Raw genomic sequence first — 21,792 nt, 5'->3', positions numbered from 1 at the left:
ACCGGATTTGCAGAGTGCATCCTTGGGATGGGACAGGCTACTGCAGAGCCAGAGACAGAGATTTGGCTGTGAGGCAGCAGCTTGCACAGGCCAGTGATGTTGCTGTGCCAAGAAGGCTCCAGCCAGGGTAGAGAAACAGAAATGAATTGTGCTGGAAGCAGGAACAAACTCTGCTCAGGACTGGTAGAAGCCACTGAGCCCATCACATTTCCTCTCGGTTATGGTCACAGGACAGGCCCAGGAGCCATCAGCTGCCTCTCGTCTGTGATCTCTGCCCTTACCAGGCAGTGCAGTACCCAAAAAATCACTTCCCAGCAATGATCCTTCCCCCTTGGCTACCAGGAAACAGTTCATCCAGACTTCACTTTAAGTGCCACTATATAGTGTTGTTACTGTGAATCTGTGACATGCAGTTCTGGTCTCTTGCTTTGCATTCTCAGTAATTAATACTCTCTTCAATATTTTGCACAGTATACACATGAGTAATCAATGTGAATTTCTTCAACAGGCAGAGGGTTAGGTATGAACATCTAAAATGGCAAATCATTGTACCTCTTTGTTGGAAGACTTTGTTTTCCAGTTCTGGCCATGGCTTCCAAACCAAAGTAGCCTTGTGCACATCTTTCTCCATTAGCAATCTGTCCTGCAGCTCAGGAATATCAGCCTGGAACCTGGACCCAATATTGATTCGTCTATAAAGACAAATAAATAAATAAGTATTCAACTACACAACATGCAGAAAAAAAACGGAAGTCACGTTAATGTTCACTTTGTTTCCAACAAAACTTTTATTACACTGGAGTGGCAGGAAATTGTGTCAGACTGCTTTACGCAATGCTTTACTCTCAGTGGGATAAGTACTTCGAGTATTAGAGAGGACTGATCTCTTGGGAGAACAATACACAATTTAAACTTTCAGTACACAATTTAAAGTATACTGAGACATCATACCTTACAGACAACCCAAGCTAGCCTATATGCCTGCTGACTAGCAAAGAGGCTAGATGCCAGAAACAATAACTTTCTGTTCCATAGAGAACGACACTCCTCAGCAGAGAGCAGAAAGAGACATTACTGTTGAGGGACAATCCTATTTGCAGACTGCCCTGGGGAACCTACCAGGTAACACCTCTCCAAAGCTCCACAGTTAATGTATATAAAAGCAAGAGTACTGGATCAGCATATGTTCTCCTTTCAGCCCTCTTCCCAGCCATCACTAACCCTTTTTTCACCTTCAGTGGCTCCCACCAAGCCTCTCCTAGCATTTTTGAGCCATGACATCTACATCTCCCACAGCCACTTTGTTCCCAATGTCCTCAGCCACCATCCAGAGCAACCTTAAACACATCCAGCCCAACTTGATTTCAGGCAGTTGAACACTACCTGCCCAGTTCAAAACACTTCAGGCCACACGCTCTATGCTGGAGCCAATCTATAAAAGCAGCGACAAAAACAATATTGTTTTTCTTACGGTTCAACTGTCTGTTCTCCAGGCCCAGGCGTCACTGGAATGACACTTCCATCAATACTATCTGAAACAGAGATTGGAGTTTGAGTTTAAAAGGGTATTTTGGTAACAACTGTATTGCTGCTGATGCTCCACCTCCCAGGCTGCATTGCCACCTCCCTATTAACATCAACGTTACTCCAGTCTATTAAGCAAAAATTACCCTTTATCAATATTTAGACAGAAACAGTCTAAAATGTTAGAGGTAACAGAAATCTCCTAACTTGCAGAGGTTTCTACTGCCCTTATCACATATGATTAGACACCTTTTCTTGTGAAGCACTAAACAACAAATACTTAAAGTGAACCCCATGTCTCAAACCAGGTCTCTTCCCTCCACTTCAAGGCCTAGATGTAACGAGAGGCATGGTGGTCCTTTCTTGAGGCAGACTACATCGAAAGATCACAGCCTTATGCGCTGGTTAGGCTCCTCTATTCACTTTATGCTTCAACATCACCTCTACAAAATCCAAGGCAAAAACCCTGATAAAGATGGACTTTCCCTGTGAAGTAGCAGAACCAGCCATGCATGCGAGCACACGTAAAAATCATCAATGTGGTAACACCAGAAGAGAGGACAGTGGTACTTAGTACGTACTGCCACTCTGTAAATTAACACTTACTAGACCGACACAGGAGCACCCGTGGAGTAGGTGTCAGTGGAGTAAGTGGCAGCTGAGTATGCGAGGTGCTATGAGATGTGATAACACTGCTGAAGAGGCCAGACCCTTGCCGAACTGGACTAAGCATCGGTGGCGGAGTGTAGGGGGGGAGCTCATGCGTCCGGTCTAGCAGATGATCTCCGAGGACACGGGGAGAGCGAAGCTGACTCTGGTACAGGGTGGCACCAGAGTGGGACATGCTGAAGTTGAAGGAAGGAGGAGGTATGAAGAGAGGTTCGGGCCTGTGCCGATACTTCTTCTTGTCCTGCAATGGTTTGAAGCTTTCTTCCAGTTTTACAGCACTTTGATGAGGTTTTTTGCTAATTTCCTGAATGAAAACACACAGAACTTTAGCATTTAGGCATACTTAAATGTGTTTTGCACACAATCCTCTACAGCATAGGGCAACAGCCACAGAAAAGCTGTTACCACCAGGCAGTTATTCAGGTACCACCATAATAAGCCTGGTCAGTACAGTATCTGGTGCTACACAGAAACCTCAGGAGAGTGAGAAAAGCCAGGACAAATTACCCTCACCTCCCACAGCAAGCCCTCTGGGTCAAGGTAGGGCTGAGCCACAGGCACAGACATGGAGAGGCTGCTGCCAGCTTTTGAAGGTGCAGGGAACGGCTCTCCCAGGCCATGAGTCTCGCACACCCTTCTTCAGCTCCACCCAAGCACCCTGGGCACTTCTATTTGCACTGAACACACACAGGCTGTTGGGAGTTACTTCATTACCCAGTCACAGTTTATTAGAAACTTTATATGAGATGTTTTCCAATGCATTTATTTTGCTTGACTAGGAAGGACACATGAGCTCAGTGAAATTACTGCAGTACTCAGCAGCAGGAAAGGAAGAAAAATGTAATAAATTCAAATTCTTTGCCTCTTATCACTGCATTCCCATCAGCTTGAGTGCAGTCCAGCTGCAACAAATCTTGAACTTAACTCTCTCCTGTTTCCTTGGAGGAAAAAGGGTAGTAGATCACCATTTGGGAAATTCACACACTGTAACATGCCTAGAATTCTAGAATTTGAATGTTAAAAATCATTTAACAATAAGTCCCTAGAGTCCACAGAAGCAGAAGGCACTGAATTTGTGCAAACCTGGAATCTGGATTTCTGGGGGGGGGGATAGTGGTGGGTGTGTGTGTGAAGTGGGAAGAAACAGGTTCTCAGGTTGTGCTTTAAGAACACACAGAAGCTGGTAGATGAACATAGTATTAAATATACTGCTTTCAGGTGTTCAGATTGTAGATCTTCTTTAGGATAAACTTGGAAAAAGGAAGAAAATTTTTGACAGATAGGGTTACTCCAGAATGTCTGCATCATCTGGTAAATTCTACTACTACATAAAGTAAATTACTGCAATGTATGTTTAGACAACATAAATCTTTGCACCATGGGTGGTTCTTGAGAATCACATTCACCCAATAAAAATCATGTTCAAGGAGCATTAGCACTGTCACCCTTTATCCCTTATGTTAATACATTCCAGCTTGTGGAAATGTTTTTGATTGCAGAGGTCCTGTCCTCTCTGTTAGATTATGGCTGTATCCTCTCCAACAGCTGTTGAAGTTTTTTCTCTCCAAAAAAATTAAGTTTTGGAAGAGTTTTCCTTTTGCAAGAAAAAAATGCAGCTTTACGGAGAATTTTGTTGATAATGGACATTCACAACAGTGAAAGGGTGAGGGTTACCTGTAACCACAGACATAGTCTATCACGATGGTGAACGTTTAGTGTTCAAAAAGGAGAAAGGGCAGAAAACCCTAAACTCAAGGAAAAAACCCAAAACCTAAAAAAACCAAACCAACCAAACAAAACCACCAAAAAACAGAAAGCCAGGTCCAAGTCTTTGGTTAAGGGCTCATTTTATTCTGCTCTTTACATGTGAAAGAGCTGGTACCCCTTTCTCAGTAGTGTAAAGTCAACTAACCAACCAAGACAACATCTCAGAAGTCCTATACACCTCCATCTCCTACACTGCTTCACCTACAGTATACCTTAGTCTCAGTGTGGTTATGCCAATAGTACTTTCAAAAAAGCTCACATTGAATATTAAAGGAGATCGTGATGTCCATGCGCTCTCAATGCAGAATCACCCCAATGCTTTTCTGAAGCTCCAGGAACTGACTCCCATTAACCAAGACTGAATGCATCCTTGTGGGCCCTGCTGCCACACCTTGATAGATCCTGATGGACCTCACTTGACTTCTAGCTTCCGCTCACCATCCTGTAGCCTTGCTGAATATTTAGTTTCCTTCTGCTGTTTGATTTTACTGATTCCATGAGCTTTGTGGGAGCTTTTCTGGACAGCTCAAAGCACAGTATAAATAAATGCAACACAGCACCAGTTCTTTGGTATTAAAAAAAAAAGTCTCCAATGGCACAATCTCTTTACAGAAGAAGAGGAAACTGTAGATCTTTTCATCTTTGAACATTTCCAATGCTACTGCTTATATAAAAGATAGGATCCAGAGAGGAAACTGCGCGAGTTTAGTTTGCTTGAGCAATAACAAAGACTGCAAGCATAATTTTGAGTCAATGAATGCGCATTTAGCCAAACACTGGCAGATTTAATCACAGTCACTTTACATACGTTGCAGAAATACACAAGCCCAAGCCACCTACTCTGATGTCTCTAGAGAAGATCTCCCACTCAGAGCTCAAGGATTCAGAAAAGACTGTCCCTTTTCTCTTCAGAAACCAGAAATAGAAAAGAAAAATTGTACTGCTGAGTTACAAGCTAAGTATTGTGAGATGCTGGCTTCCACAGTAAAGTGGAAGTTTATGTGTAAAACCTCTGTCTGAAAGGAATAGAGTAAAACATTTTATGTATATTTAAAATTAGCACGTATGTCTGAGTGAAGGGTCAGGAGGGGGGGTGATAAATACACAAATATTATAAGGTGTCAGCCATGATGGTATATGCTGTCCCCTTGTTTGGCCATCAGCCTCATGAGGAGGGGGGGGGGGGTGGGGGGAATCATAAGAGTATTTCTCTGCATTATACAGATAATACCATACAGTACTTATACTCCCCAGTAATCTCTTATCATGGCGTAGTCTGCAAGCATGGATTTGAAGGAAAAAGCAGCATCTATTCCTACAGCGGAATGCGAAATAAATACTGCTTGCTCCAGGACTCTTTCAGGAAAACAATAAAGAGCATTCTCACATCTCATTCAAGTACTCATCAATTCCTCGTGCTGCCTGACAATTTCAGTTTTATGAGCAAAATGAAAGCACTAAGCATAGCTATTTTTCCTGTATCAGATTTCCCAATGATTAACCCTTAGATCTGATGCATGCAGAGCGAAAGGGAAAAATTACTTCATTGCAAAACTGAGTCGGCAAGCTTCATATTGGCTTAGAGCACACACTGTAAGCACTGCACAGTGCCCTCCTATCTTCAGCTGAAATAAGAAGCACGTATATCTGACTTAAAAAACCAGGAAGAAATAAAACTGCTGAATTTAAGCAATAACATAAAAACAAAGCAGCCTGAAAAGGAAAAAACAAAAACAGTAAAAAGATACTAAATCCCTTTGTTCTAGTGGGATAAAAGAATATCACATTCCAATTTCAAATGATTTATTTTCAACTGAGGTCTTGATTACCTCAGCAAAGGGAAAATTAGTATTTTCAAATTACTGAGGAAGAAATGCTATGATGCTACAGGCCTTTTTTGTTTATTAGGCATCATTAAGATTCCAGAAAATACTCTAAAATATGGACGTTTTAGAAAGTAGCAGCACTATAAGCAAAGGGATTTAACAACACAGTGCTAACAAGCACAGCACAGTTAGTGGCAAGAAACGCAGCACTCACAGAGGATGAGCAGGGGTTGGCCAGTTTTGGACTGCACGGTGGAGAGTAAGTCATCTTCATGAGAACGGGCATCTCATCATCTGACACAGAGTTGGCAGGCTTGTCTTTGACTGTGGCAGTGCTGGCAGAGGGCTGCGTGCTGGGCTCGGGTGACAGAAGCTTTACAGGGACAGACACTGGCATGACGATGGGTGCAAGGCTATCCACCTCTTTAGGCAGCGGCTGCTGTGGTGGTTTCTCTCCTTCATCCTGTACAGACAATTAAAGGCTTTCAGCCCGAGCAAGGGAGGGCTATTTCTGGATCGATACACTATGCAACGTATGCACCGTGGCTGAAAAGAAGTGGCCAATGTTACAAAACACACAACAGCGTTGCTTCTTGGACTCATTATTTGCCTTGAACAAAGTTGGCAGATTACTTATGACTCCTACATAGGATTCAGCCTCGGTGATAAACAACCACATTAAGCATCTTTACAAGATAACTTGAAGGAGGGGAGATAAACACGTGCTCTTTTTATCACTATAAAGACAGAATTCTCCATCACCCACCTAAAAACAAAGACACAGATGGTGTAACTCTGGTAGCTCTTTGCTTTCCTATGGTATTCCCCATTAGGACAGAATTTCTAAAATATCAGGACAGAGAAAGATTGACTGACGGGGCAAATTATTTTTATGCAGCACAATTCAAACCCATATTTTTGGTTTGGTATTTGTTGATACCTATAGAACTAAAACACTTGGGAAGAAAGCTGTCAAAGATTCAACAATCCTGCTCCTTTGATTAAAGCTTGGGAAGGCTTCCAATAAACATCCCTTAGTCATCCAAGTAGTCCAAATGAAAATAAGGAAGACTTGATGTTCCTGATATTTCTAATACAATAAACAAACATGAGGGGAAAAAAATTTAGATGCTCCTGACATGACTTTGTAGGGTGTTTTTGTAACGTGCAGAGAAACAGAGAGGGACAAATGCTGTTCTGCCCTCTGCCACTGCCTCTGACTTTAAAGCAAGACTTCTGGCCTACAAACTAGCAGAATTATGTGCATTTCTACTTACACAGAGTGACATAACAAAACAGCGCTGAGAAGAACAAGTTTTGACAGCAAAGCAAAGCATGGCAAAGCAAGCAAACATCCACATGGAAAGGAGAGCGCCAAATACTGAAGTAAAACAAACTGCTACCTGTTTGAAGTTAGGAGATGCTCTTACTCCTCCGTGTGACCTCATGTGACCATTTAGAGCAGGCAAACTCTTAAACTCCTTCAAGCATATTGAACACATTAGCTTGGTCTTCGCATCAGCTCTCTCAGGAAGTGTTTCTCTGTTCTGGCCACTATTTTTATTTTCATTTTTTTTAGCATGGAACAGAAGAAGAGACATTAGTTTGGCATGTTCCCTTTGTTGCAGAGGAAGCTTTTTAGTCAAGGAAGTCAATAAAATTTTACAGCTAGATGGTTATGAAGCCACAAATAAGCATGGGGTGAGTGCTGTGGAATACATGGGCAATAACCTAGATCAGCTGCTCCCAAGATGGGGAGAAGGAAAGTTTTGAGTAGGACACGCTCATCAAAATGTGTCCCTCAGTATGGAAAAGTCTGAGAACCCATGAGATCTATCATGACAAGCCTACATTTCCCCACTTATGACAGCAGTTAACAAGTACTTGGACACAATGCCCCTACTTATGGTAGACAACCGTGCTGGAGGACACCTCAGCCCTTCAGAAGTGAGACCTTAAGAAAAACAGAAGATCCCTGCTGCCAAAGATACAAATCCAAACCACACATCGTGGCTTCCCTTACAAATGCAACACTGAGAGCAAACTGCTCCCCTGCTTTTGCTTGTTCTTTGGTTCCTTTTTTTTTCTTTTTTTCTTTTTTTTGAAAAACAAAGCATTTATTTGATTTTATTGCTGGGGAGGGAGGGTGGAAATCACACAAACTTAAATTCATAAAGCACAAAACTGAAGATGTTTCTAGAAAAGCAACAGCCATTACCTACCCAGAGTGCATTCCCCTCCCTCTAAAACTGCAGCACTCCTTTGTATTTCTCATATTTAAATTAAAAAGACAAAACCAATCTTTTAAAAATACCTTTGTTCTGGGGACAGCGGCTGCAGTCTACCATCTGACAGTTGCACCTGCTATCAAAGGAAGATAGGGGAAAAGAGGGGAAAAAAAGAAAATAATTTTTCAGGAAATATTAATGCATAAATGAACATCCTCACAGCATTATGTTTGCATTTTGCATACCATTTTACTAATATTAGAAGCCTCTGAGTTGAGAGCTTTACATGTCTCTACCAAATCAGTGCCTCTGTGAGCATAGTTAGTGCAAGTTTTCTTACGCTCACCTGCTGTTTGAAGCCTTTGCTCTGACCCAGAGGTATTCCTTTTGGAAACAGGGAGTTGGCTAACTCTTTCTGAACAATCGAGCCCTCAGGTGTTGAAAAATTAGCAAGAGCACTTTGTTGTAACTGGGTCCCTCCTCCCCAGAAACTGAGGCAGAACTTCCCAACGCCTCTCACGAGGGAAGCGGCAGCCCTGCACCAGCAGTAGCTCTGTGCTGCCGCCAGCCTGGCCCGAAGCCAACCCAGTGATGTAGACAGGAGAAGCCTGTTAACGCAGTTCCCCAAAACATCCCAGCGACGCCCACCGCTCACATCCTAACCTTCCACCTCTCCTGCAACTGTTTCATTTCCATACCTTGCTACTCTTCTGCAAAACAAGTTTGGCTGAGCACTATCTAAAATATTACCTACCTGAGGCCACGTGGCGCTGGGAGAGTCTTGCTGAGAGCTTTTGTTGTTCAGATGAACTCCCGAGGGTGGCAAAAGAGTTCGATGAGGGACAGCATTACCTACAGAATTAATCTCCTGCCGTGCGGGATCCTCTGTAGTCTCTGGTGGAGTGAGGCCAACGTGGGAGTTCAGAGACGACGCTCTGCTCTCACTTGGGTATTGCTTCTGCTGATCTTGCTGCTGCAGTAAACTCTGCGGGTACAAGTGCCTGTACTGTTCATGTGGATCTTGGTAGCAATACTGAGGCACTGCTCCCAACTGGATAAGCTGCACAGGATGACTTGGATCCTGAGGGTACTGATGCGGTTCATGCATAGTCTTTGGATCGGGTTCCCTGTGATATGGAGGAAGCGGCAATTGCATCTGTTGCTGCTGTTGCTGTAACTGCTGCATGACAGGTTGCGTTTGGTAATACTGAGCTATTTGCATTGGACACTGCCGCTGCTGCCGAGTTGGCTGTTGCTGCTGCTGCTGGATCTCCTGTATCGAGAGCCGCTGATGTCCCTGCTGTGGCTGAGCGTAGTATTGAGTCTGCTGCAAGTGCTGCATCTGTTGTGGTAAGAGCTGCTGGGACTGCATTTGTTGAACGTGCGTCTGTCCTTGCTGAAACGCACAATGCATCTGCATTTGCGATAAATGCTGCTGGTAATCGTAGTACAACTGTTGGTGCTGCATGACTTGCATTTGTTGCTTTTGCTGTGTGCTTGCAAAATTCTGGTGTGTTTGCTGTGACACTGGTTGATATCTTTGTACACTGGAAGTTACAGGCTGTTGCTCAACTGTTGGCTTCTGGGACAGAAGCTGCCTGAGCGCACTGTCACCAGAATTATCCACCATCGAAGACTCGGCGTGCAAAACCTGGGCCATGTTGTTGACTTGAATTCTCAGATTTTGGTTAGCAAATACTTGTGTAAAGGAGTCCAATTTATGCAGGACCCCACTGGTAATTTTTTGCGATCGATTTTCACTGGGTTGAGAGTAAGAATATTGGTATCCATCATGGGACTCCCCCTGCCCAAGGGGGCTCCACATTGCGTTTTGATTATTCAAGTTGTTCCTCACTGGGACATGGTTTCCTGAGCCAGAATGTGTCCAACTGGTTTGTCTAGATGTATCCATTGACCCAAGACTTTTTGAACCTACAGGCAAAGCTATACTGTCTCTTGAATCTTGGGGAAACTGGGGGGAGAGAGGGGATGCCTGGGGAGCATCCATAACAGATGTCCCATAGCTATGATTTAGAGATGGAAGGGAGTTCATTTGGTGTTGTTGGTAGTACAAGTTCTCATTGCTGTTGGCAGTATGGTTAGTTTTATACAATTGCTGGTCCCCCATTTTTGGTCACTTCTGTTCCAAACTTACAGGCACACGAACCATTGAAATCTCTATGAACCCTGAGATAGCTGAGTGAGGGGAAGGGAGGGGAGGGGAAAAGAAGCTAGAATTACTTATAATTCAGCATGTCCATGTGCATCACAAGGACTAAGATTTCCTCCAGTCTGTCAGTAATTCCAATCGCGGACTCGACGTTGCTTCACATCTTCAATAAGTGGACCACAGCGCAAATCCTACACAGATCAATAGGTTCAGTGTGCCAGGCACCTGCAGAGTAAGAGAAAGACAAGGTAAGTGCTGGCTCTCTGCATAAACTGTTATTGTTACTGCCTCAAAGGAAACTGTAAAATATCCTAGTTTGACATACATAATCAGATGCAAAATTGTAGCAGCTGGGCTATTCCAGAGCAGTTAGATTACTTCGTCTCATCCCATTATCCTGCCTCTTCTCTAGTGCTCTGATAAAATCATTCTGCCAAACCAATAAAGGCTTATTCTTCAAAACTGTTTTTTCCCTGAAGTATATGAACATTCAAGCAGGTTTAGCTGGCCACATACTGCTCTCTCATGACTAGTTTTAGCCAGACAGTTGACTATCAAGCCAAGTCACCTTCCTAGTGTTACAGCCTTCTTGTCAGAAGCAACACGCCCATTTTATAAACACAAAATCAAGTACTGTGGACACCATGGGTGCCTCCACAAAGGCTTGAAAAGGCAGGTAAAAGAAAACCATGGCTTTGAACAAAGCTGACCGTACTCGGATATCAGCATCTAAAAGGACATACAGAAAAGTTAATTGCAATCTGGGATTTGCACACAGTCTTCCACAGCTTCTCACAACTTTCAGGGTATCTACAGGAGGTGTCCACTGGTGGTATGAAAGTAGAGCGTTACTGAGGAATAAGATGCAACACTAATGCTCATTGCTGTAACAATTGAAAAAAAAAATCACAAGCATAGTTACCCAACTGCATCTGTGCGTGTAGATTTGTTTGCTACATCTGTGTGGAATCCGATTAATGCTAAGACCAAACCAGTCCATGGAAATCTTCTCTGATCACTCACCTTACATTGGGAGTGCTGAACTCCAACTTCTGCTCTACTCTCTCACCCTTCCTTCTTTGCTTTGCATTATTTTAACAGACTAATTTATACCGAATACAACCTTTTATCATTTTTACTGTATAAACTGTAATTCAGAGTAACACTTTACAGATGTCTGTACTGTTTTCAATGAATAAAACAAAATACATAGGCACACTACAGGGTTGTTTTACTGTTCCACAGTATGAAGCAATCCCTGTGTCTACAATCACACACATGCACCGAGGTACAATATGCCTATGCACACACATAAATACGTTTTAACATAGAAGTTGATCCTGAACTTTAACAGGAGCACAAAAATATTAGACCACAACCTTAACACTGCCTCCTTCACCTCTGCCTTTCTAAACCATGCTAAAACCATTCTAAAAATGCTTTCCACCAAAGGCTCCTGTGTACTGATGTCCTTACCTTTTTAAACTTAGGAGAATCCTTGATCTAGATGGATAAATGTGAAGTCACTGATGGAGAAAATTTTAACCATTGCCAGATGCATATTAACGAGGTCTGCGCTAGCAACAGCAAATAAGGGTAATACATAGCTGTAGGCAGAAAAAAAACCTTTTCTGCTCTAGCATAATGTATGACAGAAAACCCTAGCTCCCAATGAAGAGGGCTTTCAGTGTGTACACAGTTTTTGTGTAAACCATCTGCAGCCATTAGCATGTAACATTTTCACGTGACAAATAATGGCTGAGAATAATTGCAAGTTTATTTCCCCTTTCCAGAAATATACATTGCTTCATAGTTTCTCTGAACACACTCCCTTCCAGATTTTTATAGATGCACAATTAAAAAAAAGATAGGAGTCAACAATGAATGGTCAGGCTGCCAACAAGATTTTTCAGCCACAACCCAACTTCAAAGACTTCCTATTAAAAATTATGAAGGGAAACTAAACAAAGCCTCCACAAAGCATTCAAAGGGCATAAAAATAAACACTGTGTGATATTTCACACTGAAAGGCCATCAACTTTTAGAGGAAGAGAGGGATCCTACACAGGAATATGCATCTCCTCTTATGCCTGCCAAGTTAAGAAAGCTCAGCCGAGATGCTCTGAACACATCTTCCCATGAAAACACAGCACTATTGGATCTGTCAATACACCTTTCATATAGGAGGCATGTCCCATTTCACCTATTAACAGTGTTGTAATTCACACCAAGTTCCTTGGTTTTGGCCCTTCTTTTTAAAGTTTGAAGTGACAAGCATTAGTCAAAGGACAAGAAATAATAGCGATACAAACCAGTGAGCAAGAATAAATGCTTCCAGGAGACAATTAAAAGACTGCAACAATTTCAGGAGTAAGGACAGTAAGAGGACTTATTCTTAAGGCAGCAAACATGATTTTGGTATAAAAATGAATCAAGTGGCCAGCCAGGCCCCTGACCCCCTACTCTTCCCAGAGGCAGGAGCACCACATCGGCAGATGCTACCACCTGTACCAGCAGCCACAGCTAGTTTGTGGTCATGAGAGAAAATGTCAGCCCTTGGGCATGCACCAAATTCCACTTACTGCACCCTTTCACCTGGAGGTTACCTGTCACAGTTCTCAGGGTACTGGAAAACAGTCAGGATTTTATATCTGAGGCATTAGCACAAACCTCTCTCAGAAGAAAAAAAAAAAAAAAGAAACAAAAAACCCCAAACCCACCAAACACTCATAGAAATTTCTTCTCCAGCAGCTGCAGCATCCTCAACTCACCTCCAGTTTGGGAGGTGGGACTTACTGCTGTCTGTTAGGTAGATTACAGAGTTATCATCACAGTTAGAGAGAAACATTTGTAAAAGTCTGAAAAATTATAAAGGAATATTATATTAAAATACCAATCAAGTCACAAAGTGACTGGAAAGTTCAGTCCTTATGAGAACCACATTTGAAAAAATTTGTATTGTTTTCAAACACCCATTCCCCCCCGTCCCGGGGGGGGGGGGGGGGGGGGAGAAGGAAAAAAGAAAAACGAGATTAAAACATTCCTTTCAAAAGCATCACTGATCTGGGGGGAGAAAAGTGCAAATGTTTAAAAAGCATTGTTATTCTACCTTCAGGTAACAGAAAAAAACCCCAAACAAATAGGCACATTGATAAAAGCATAATCAGTAATAAACCAGTCCCTTAGATACCAGAGGTTTTTTTAGTACTCAAACAGGGCTTAAATTCAAGGGCTTGATGCTGTATACACTGAGCATTTGCGGTCAGCTTTAACAAAATGCTAACAGTATACATTTCTTGTCAGATTAAAATCTAACAGAGTATTTCAGTGCCGTACACAACATCATTAAGGCTTTAGGGGCATCAAAGTTAGTCTCTGGCCAACTGAGAAGCCATTGGCAGCGTACTGAATGATTTCTATTTCTTTCGATGGTAGGAAGAGAAAGGTGCTTTTTCTCTTTTTTTAGCACTCGTGCCTCAACACCCATCACTGCAATTTATCACAACAACTCTAACTACTAAATGGTTAAATCAAACAACTAAAAGCAGCAGGAGTTTTAAAGCAACAATGGTTCTGCAGTTCTGTGTTTCTTCTCTTTCCAACAGTCATTTATGCTACTTAACCTATTACATTTCTGACATTACAGATATATCCCAATTATGCAATCATTACAAAGAAACATGAAAACAAATGCAAAAGGACAGAAACATTTCTGTAGACTGCCTAGAAAGAGAAATACCCTACTTAAGTTTATGGATGGAATCTGGACTCAAACTAATAGGAGTTCAATTGATTTCAACAGAGACAAGGTTTCGCTCCAGCTCTTTTCTCATCATTTCAATGTGGTCCCCTGCAACTTGCACAGCTCCGTTCTCCAGACTGAAAGCCAGGGACATGCCAAGCTGGCTGAAATGCCTTTACACCATCTAACTGCCTCCCTCTTCCAACACAAGCAACTGTAAGGCAATGCAAGTAGTAGTCTCTCCTGGAAGCATGCCATAAGTTAATTCTGGTAAACATGAAATGGAAGAATATTCCAACGTTATCAGTCTTCAATAAAGGTGATCTGATTTTCCTCCTTCATAAACTGTATCACTGGAGAGTCAGAAGAACTTAGAGAAGATGACAGGCAGTGAAATTTCAAGGAGATGGTAGTTATAAAAAAAAAAAAAACAAACACTCCCAGCTCCATCACACACACCACAGAAGCTGAAACCTGCAGAATTTTTCAACTCTAGTAAACAACAGATCAAACCACAGTCACACTATCAAACTGCCTGAATCCACGTGAATTTCAGAGCAAGACATCCACTCCAAATAATGCAGTGCATGAAAGCTGGGCTGAGTTTAGGCTGCAAAACCAGGACTGAATGTCAGCCAGTACCAGTTTCAGAACTGAGTTAATGGAGAGGGATGACAAAAGACTGTAGGACAGCAGATGCTGAAGGAAGCAGACTCATTAAATAAGGCCATAAAGTTATTATAGCACTGATCTAAGCTGTCTCAGTAGGTTGCATGGCTGTGTATCAAAAGGGAATTGGATCCTATGGTTTGTCCAACTTATTTCAAGTTTTTCAGCTGTCACTGTAAGCAAAAATCTACATGCTTTTATACATTAATTACTAATTAGCCTGAAAAGAAGACGACTGGATAAGACGGCAGATACAAAAAAGACCTCCATGTTCAACCAGCTTCTGCAGGACAGAGCACCTGCAGCTACTCACAAGCAACAGTATCAGCAGATGTTCATTTGCTGGGGCACCATCCCTCCTCATGTCCCTCCCTCTGGGATGGTCACACATCAGTTAAAGCAAGTTTAACCACCACTCTTAGCACTCTACACTGTTTTTTATAACACTTAACTCAAGGCATGCCTGCTTACAGAAATGTGTCATTGCTATGTGTTCTCCCAACACTGCAGACATGGTTTAATTGTGTCTTACCACCCTTCAGTCAGACAGGCTGAGACAGGGCTTTCTTAAGTGGCTGTCTTTTTGCTATTAGAATATAAGCCTAATTTTTAACTGTGGATAAGATGAAATCCAAAACCAGAAGTTTGCTGTTCCCTTCCTTCCTTTCCATTTTTTTCCTCCCACTTAGCTTCAATAGAAACAGAACAGGATTTATCTTACTCAATTTTTAGCCTTTTTTATGAGAATGTTTTTATTGGCCTGTTTTGTTATTCAGAACTGTGAGATCTTCTGCTAAGCTATTCCTAAATCAAGACAGCCATCATTCACATCATCTTGCTCTGTGATTTCCTTTAGGACAGACACAGGAATATACAGCAGTTCCCTCCCTGATAGCCTCCATTCTGCTAACACTGATGCTACCAGCAGCCCTTGCCACTCGGGCTGACTATAATCCAGCCTTTAAGCAGTAGCACAGTTAGGCATGATTTTCAGCTGGGCACTACCAACATACAACCACCACTAAGAACCCACTGAGAAGAGCTGCTTTAAAAACCAAGATAGCACTACCTAAGAACAGACTCACCTGCATTACGCAAACCCAGCTCTCGGGAGCGAAGCTGGCACTACCCCTACATCTTCAGATGTGACAACTGTGGTAATGCTGGATGGCTGAGAAGTCCAGAATTGGGAGAGGAAGAGTAGAATATTTCAGAGACCCCTGTGCTCTTGCAGGCTGTTTAGATACCAGGTTTGCCTCCATAACTCTTTGTGTAGCCACGGTTCAAGCCCCAGCTCCATTTTTTTTTGGCACAGGAAATAAGCACATGAAAAAAAGCAGCACAATACTGAAACAGAATGAATAATTTATATGGCCAAGCAAAGTGGATGGGTGAACTAACAGAGAGAAAAGGGGAAAGAGAGGTGAGAAGATAACAGCTCAAAGATTTATTTATTTTTTTTTAAATATCTATAGAAACCCTGAAGACATCTGATATAGCAATAAAGAGAGGCAGAGACTGAAAACAAGGGTCAAAAGGTACCAGGATTGTGCCTATTTTGGTTAGAACAAACACCGAAATAGCAATATGGATTTCAAGGACCAACAATAATTTTCTATAGCTATCTCAAGGACAAATGCTTATAGGGCTGAAAACCTTTTTATCCCAATCCTGGATACAACTGCTCGTATGTTTTCCACTGCACTTCTATTTTGGCTTTCTTTGAATGGCAGAGATCTCAAATCCGCACCCATATCTGCATACAAAGCCCAAGGTTAGCGTTGTTAGGCAAAACCACCAACAACAAAAAACCCACTTCAGTATATGAGAACATCAGCAAATAAAACAATTGCAAAAGTGAGAAGAGGATGGAAAGGAAGCAAAATATTTAGCACACTGATTTTATAGCAAGCATAGTAAGAAAGCTATACACTTTTAAAATGGAAGGGGAAAAACAGATTAGCTGCTTTTTAATATTAATACTGGTAATTCTTCAACAGTTGCACAAATCCTTCAAAAACTATCATTTCCCTTTGCAGCTGAGCTCCTTCTGCAGTGCAGTTGGAAAGGCTGCTGAGTCTCATGTGGCTGCTCATTTAAGCTGTTCCCATTTCCACTCTTAAGAGAGACTAGAATGTCCTAATTCAGTTTAATAAAGAACACATTGGACTTGGGGGAGGGGAGAGCAACAACGGCATTGGGAGGGGAACCAAGCAATTTCTCTACTTCAATGAAGTTTAAAAAAAAAAGGCAACAAAAAAAAAACAACAGCAAAACCAACAGTTGATCATCTCAGGAAAGTCTCTAGAAAAGGGGGAGGAGAAAGGAAGACAAACAAGCAGAAACATTTTCCTCTTCTTTTGATCTAAGTTATAAGTAGAAAATGCATTCTGAGGCACTGGTAATTTAATGAAAACTTTTTTCCCCTCAAACTAACAGAATTCTGGTTATTCAAGAAGAGGAGGCTGATTTCTAAATAAAGCCATTAACTCAATTTAGCTTAAGGGAGATACAGTTCCATGAGTCCCAAAGAAACAAAGAGGGTTGCTTCAACAAATCTGATTATCTTTGTTGTCAGTGAATCGGCATTACAGTTTTGAGGTACTTTGAAGGGTTCAGAGAACTGCGACAGAAGCAGGTATTACATTACTTCATAAAAATGGCAAATATAAAATGACGTGATGTCCTCCCAATACTGATTAAAAATAAAAATAAAATACAAGCCTTGACTAAGACCAGAAGGGCACTTGAATTGCATATTCCATGACTAAGCGACTAAGCGTACAGAAGACAGCATTAATTAAAGGGGCTGATCACCTGTGATAAACACAATGATTTTTTTAATATTCACCAATACGGTACTGCATATTTGATCAAGGCTGAAGCTGTCTATGAAACTTGATTTGAAATCTCTTCAGCCAATCTGGGTTTACTGACTGCTTAGATGAAATAAATTGTAGTACCTTCTGCTGAGTCCTACATCAAGGGCAATACTCTCAAATGCTTCCTGGAAAATAAACATGTCCTATTATCAAAATTGCCCTCAATTTCATATTTTAGTTTACTTCTATTACTGAACTGAGTGACTTGTTTTTCCGCAGCAAGATCCTAGTTCTGCAGACATGACAAGACCCCGGCATGAAGACTTAAGGACAGAGAGGGTAGACCTTGCCCACTTGCCGTATGCGGCTACATTACAACCGCTGGTCACTGCTGTCGATTTGGGGAAGGAAGGGAAATTTTTATGCCTTTCCACTCAAGCATCAATCCATTGGCTATTGTTGTGACCACAGCCATGATAAGCTTACAATTCTAGTATAAGGTGAGCATCCTTATAATGCACTTAACCAGTTTCTTCCTGACCTCTACAGTGTTTACACTCTGAAGCTTGTAATGTGATTGCCTTTTTCTGTAACTGTAAATGCTGTGAAACAGTCAGAGAACATATGCTAGGATTTGCAAAAACAGGCACGAAGGAAACATCCTGAGACAGATAAACAATTAAAAAAAAACAGCCAGAAGTAGTAGTATGTGGAAAATAGCATATGGCTAAGCTTTCAGTAGGGAGGGAACAGCTATTTTGAGCCCAGCCCCAAAGGAGGCAGTTTTCAGAAATGCAGCTGCAGGACCCTCTGAGAAGTCAATCCCTCTAAAATACATCATGTCAGTACCTTGCAATGGAGCCAAGTAAAATCCAATGGCTATGCACAACTGACCACCATGGCTGCCTTTTTTTTTTTTTTTTAATTGAGATAATGTCCATTTTGCTTGTATGAGACAATATAGCCAAGGCAGTCCTTTAGGAAAGATTTAAATGTGGGGGGGGTCTCCTGTGTCATACATACTGTGGTACATAAAATAATGTTTTACAGGACACAAAGCCAACATGCAACTAGTTATATTTGAGAAGCCCATCAATAAAGCCACAGAGACTCAGAAGCCCAAATTTTGGAAAACAGTCAAAAAACATTGAGTCTCATAGAAAATGGACATATGATGCTGCAACATTACCTGATTTTTGAGGATTTGCGGGACTCCTGTATCTTGCTGTGCTGTCTTTGCCATAACATTTCATGCTGCTTTCATTCTGTGATCTCAAAGTGACATATCTAAACATAAAGCAAAAGAACGGAAATTAGTTTTTCCCCTCACATGATTATCTTATAAAATATCACCAGCTTGTCCCAAACTATGAGCAAGAATAAGCTTCCTATTGTAACACAACTAAATACTAACTTCTATTCAATATAGTATCTCCATGCTACTCCTTTCTTCAAGTTACTATTGCAGAGGACATCTATCAGCACTGTAACTCCCTTAAAGAACAACCAAGAACCTCTTTCCCCATACCAATAGTGACAGACTGCTTCATTGTCAAATCTCTGGGATTGATACATCCACGGTCCTTCAAATTAGACTGAAATACAAATAAATTAATCTTTTCTTCTTACTCAGCTTGGTGCCTACTGCAAAATGAGGAATGGGTTATGTTGATGCAATAAATAAAACAAAATTGCGTCTCTACTGCAGAGACCGTAAAGATTTCACAGCATCTTACACTGCTTTGACAGAACCCAAAGACAGGCTGGATGCTCTCACGGAGAAGAGATTTGCTGGCCCACAGCTTGCAACCTAGTCAACGAGTGTTTCACAAACAACAGAAGGTATAGCAATCAGGAAGGGAGGGATTAATGAAAGTCAAAGGTGCGGGAGATACAATCAGGTTGTCACCCAGTGCAGAAGAGATATCTAGACAAGGCATCTTAAATTATTTAAATGAAAACAACACATTTGTTTTTGTAGGTGCTGCTGCCAAGATGGCTTTTAGGGAAGGCCCCGAACACCCGAGGGTGTTACAAGAGCTGGCTGACATCATTGCGAGGCCACTCTCCATAACCTTTGAGAAGTCATAGAGATCGGGGGACATCCGAGAAGACTGGGAGAAAGCTAATGCCACCCCCATCTACAAGAAGGGCTTAAAGGAGGATCCAGGAAATTATAGGCCCATCAGTCTTACTTCAGTCCCTGGGAAAGTTATGGAACAAATCCTCCTGGGAGCTATCACAAGTCAAATGAAGCATGTGACTGGGAAAACCCAGCACAGATTCACCAAAGGCAAATCATGCTTGACAAACCTGATTGCCTTCTACGACAAAGTAACCTGCTCGGTTGATGTGGGGTGAGCAGTGGACATTGTCTACCTGGATTTCTCCAAGGCTTTCGATATGGTTTCCCACAGCCTCCTCCTAGAGGACCTGATGCGTTACAGTCCAGACAAGTGGTCCATGTGGTGGGTGGGGAACTGGCTGACGGGCCGCACCCAGAGGGTGGTGGTAAATAGCTCCTTTTTGAACTGGCAACCTTTCACAAGGGGGCTCCCCCAGGGATCAATATTGTGCCCAGCACTGTTTAATATAAGTGACCTGGATGATGGGATCAAGTGTACCCTGATAAAGTTTGCTGACGAAACCAAACTGAGTGGGGAAGTGGACACTTTGGAAGGGAGAACCACCCTGCAGGAAGACCTGGATAGGTTGGAAGAGTGGGCTAACAAGAACCTTATGAAGTTCAACAAAGACAAATGTAAGGTCTCAGACCTGGGAAAACATAATCCAGGAGTGCAGCACAGGCTGGGATCTACCCAGCTGGGCAGCAGCTCTGTGGAAAGGGACTCGGGAGTCCTGGTGGACAACAAGCTCAATATGAGTGAATAGTGTGCTGCTGCGACGAAGAAAGCCAACAGGACGCTGGGTTGCATCAACAAGGGCATCACCTTCAGAGAAAGAAGTCATTATTCCACTCTACTCAGCACTTGTCAGGCCACACCTGTAATACCGTGTTCAGTTTTGGTCCCTGCTATATAAAAAAAGAAGTGGACAGGCTGAAGAGGGTCCAGAGAAGGGCCACAAAGATGATCAAAGGACTGGGAAGCCTGCCATATGAGGAAAGGCTGAGAGAATCATAGAATAGAACCATAGAATGCTTTGGGTTGGAAGGAACCTTTACAGGTCATCTAGTCCAACCCCCCTGCAAGAGCAGGGACATCTTCAACTAGATCAGGTTGCTCAGAGCCCCATCCAGCCTGACCTTGAATGTTTCCAGGGATGGGGCCTCCACTACCTCTCTGGGCAACCTGTTCCAGTGCCTCACCACCCTCAGTGTAAAAAAATTTTCTTAAATCCAGTCTAAATCTGCCCTCCCTTAGTTGAAAACCATTGCTCCTTGTCCTGTCACAACAGGCCTTGCTGAAAAGTCTGTCCCCATCTTTCCTATAGGCCCCCTTTAAGTACTGGAAGGCTGCTATAAGGTCTCCCCGCAGCCTTCTCTTCTCCAGGCTGAACAACCCCAACTCTCTCAGCCTGTCTTCATAGGTGAGGTGCTCCAGCCCTCGGATCATTTTCGTGGCCCTCCTCTGGACTCGCTCCAACAGCTCCATGGCCTTCTTGTGCTGAGGAGAGAACTGAGTTTGTTCAGCCTTGAGAAAAGAAGGCTTAGGGGAGACCTTATCACCATGTTCCAGTACTTAAAGGGTGGCTACAAAGAAGATGGAGACTCCCTTTTTACAAGGAGTCACATGGAAAAGACAAGGGGTAACAGGTACAAGTTACTCCTGGGGAGATTCCAGCTGGACACAAGAGGAAGATTTTTCACAATGAGAACAATCAGCTGTTGGAATAATCTCCCCAGGAAAGTGGTGGATTCCCCAATATTGAATTTAAGATTCGGCTGGACAGGGTGCTGGGCCATCTTGTCTAGACTGTGCTTTTACCAAGAAAGGTTGGACCAGATGATCCTTGAGGTCCCTTCCAACCTGGTATTCTATGATTCTCTGAAACAAGCCTGGAAGCTTAAGGTACAATTCACAGCTCACTGATGTCAGTGGGAAACTCTTCATTCGCATTGAGCCCTGCCAGGTTTTAGAAAGTCAGTCCAGTCTTAAGAAGAAACTGTATAAACGACCACTTGTGGGAGAAGCGCACAGATAACCTCAGTGACCTCGATCAGCATTTTCCTCCTCTCACCTGCACACTAAACTCACTTGTTAAATTATTCTTTAGAAGTCTCTGATAATAGGTCCTGAGCACTATGACACTACTACATACAGCAAGAAGCCACCCCCTAAGTCCAGTAGTTCCTTGCACAGAACAAGTGCCCTCCCCCTTAGCCCACCAGCAAGGTGGAGGAGACGAACCCAAG

At 42.5% G+C, this 21,792-nt stretch overlaps 1 protein-coding gene across 8 annotated transcripts in view; it reads right to left on the bottom strand.

Moving 5' to 3' along the window:
- TRERF1 (transcriptional regulating factor 1) overlaps window positions 1-21,792 on the bottom strand; it is a 104,870-nt gene that overhangs the window by 13,063 nt on the left and 70,015 nt on the right. For 5 of the 8 annotated variants that reach the window (XM_072856835.1, XM_072856838.1, XM_072856837.1 and 2 more), the window contains 8 exons: window positions 18,607-18,704; window positions 8,769-10,409; window positions 8,101-8,150; window positions 7,190-7,340; window positions 6,001-6,249; window positions 2,131-2,497; window positions 1,472-1,532; window positions 553-692 (listed from right to left, as the gene is read on the bottom strand). In XM_072856835.1, coding sequence (XP_072712936.1) covers window positions 553-692; window positions 1,472-1,532; window positions 2,131-2,497; window positions 6,001-6,249; window positions 7,190-7,340; window positions 8,101-8,150; window positions 8,769-10,142 — 2,392 coding nt within the window. In that variant the 5' untranslated portion in view covers window positions 10,143-10,409; window positions 18,607-18,704. The remainder of the gene's footprint in view (window positions 1-552; window positions 693-1,471; window positions 1,533-2,130; window positions 2,498-6,000; window positions 6,250-7,189; window positions 7,341-8,100; window positions 8,151-8,768; window positions 10,410-18,606; window positions 18,705-21,792) is intronic. The other 3 variants (XM_072856839.1, XM_072856841.1, XM_072856840.1) reach the window with 3 other exon arrangements.

This window comes from Ciconia boyciana, chromosome 3 (assembly GCF_034638445.1).
Source record: "Ciconia boyciana chromosome 3, ASM3463844v1, whole genome shotgun sequence".
Lineage (NCBI taxonomy): Eukaryota > Metazoa > Chordata > Aves > Ciconiiformes > Ciconiidae > Ciconia > Ciconia boyciana.
The sequence above is the reverse complement of the archived record's forward strand: the minus strand, read 5'-3'. Positions and strand labels throughout refer to the sequence as shown.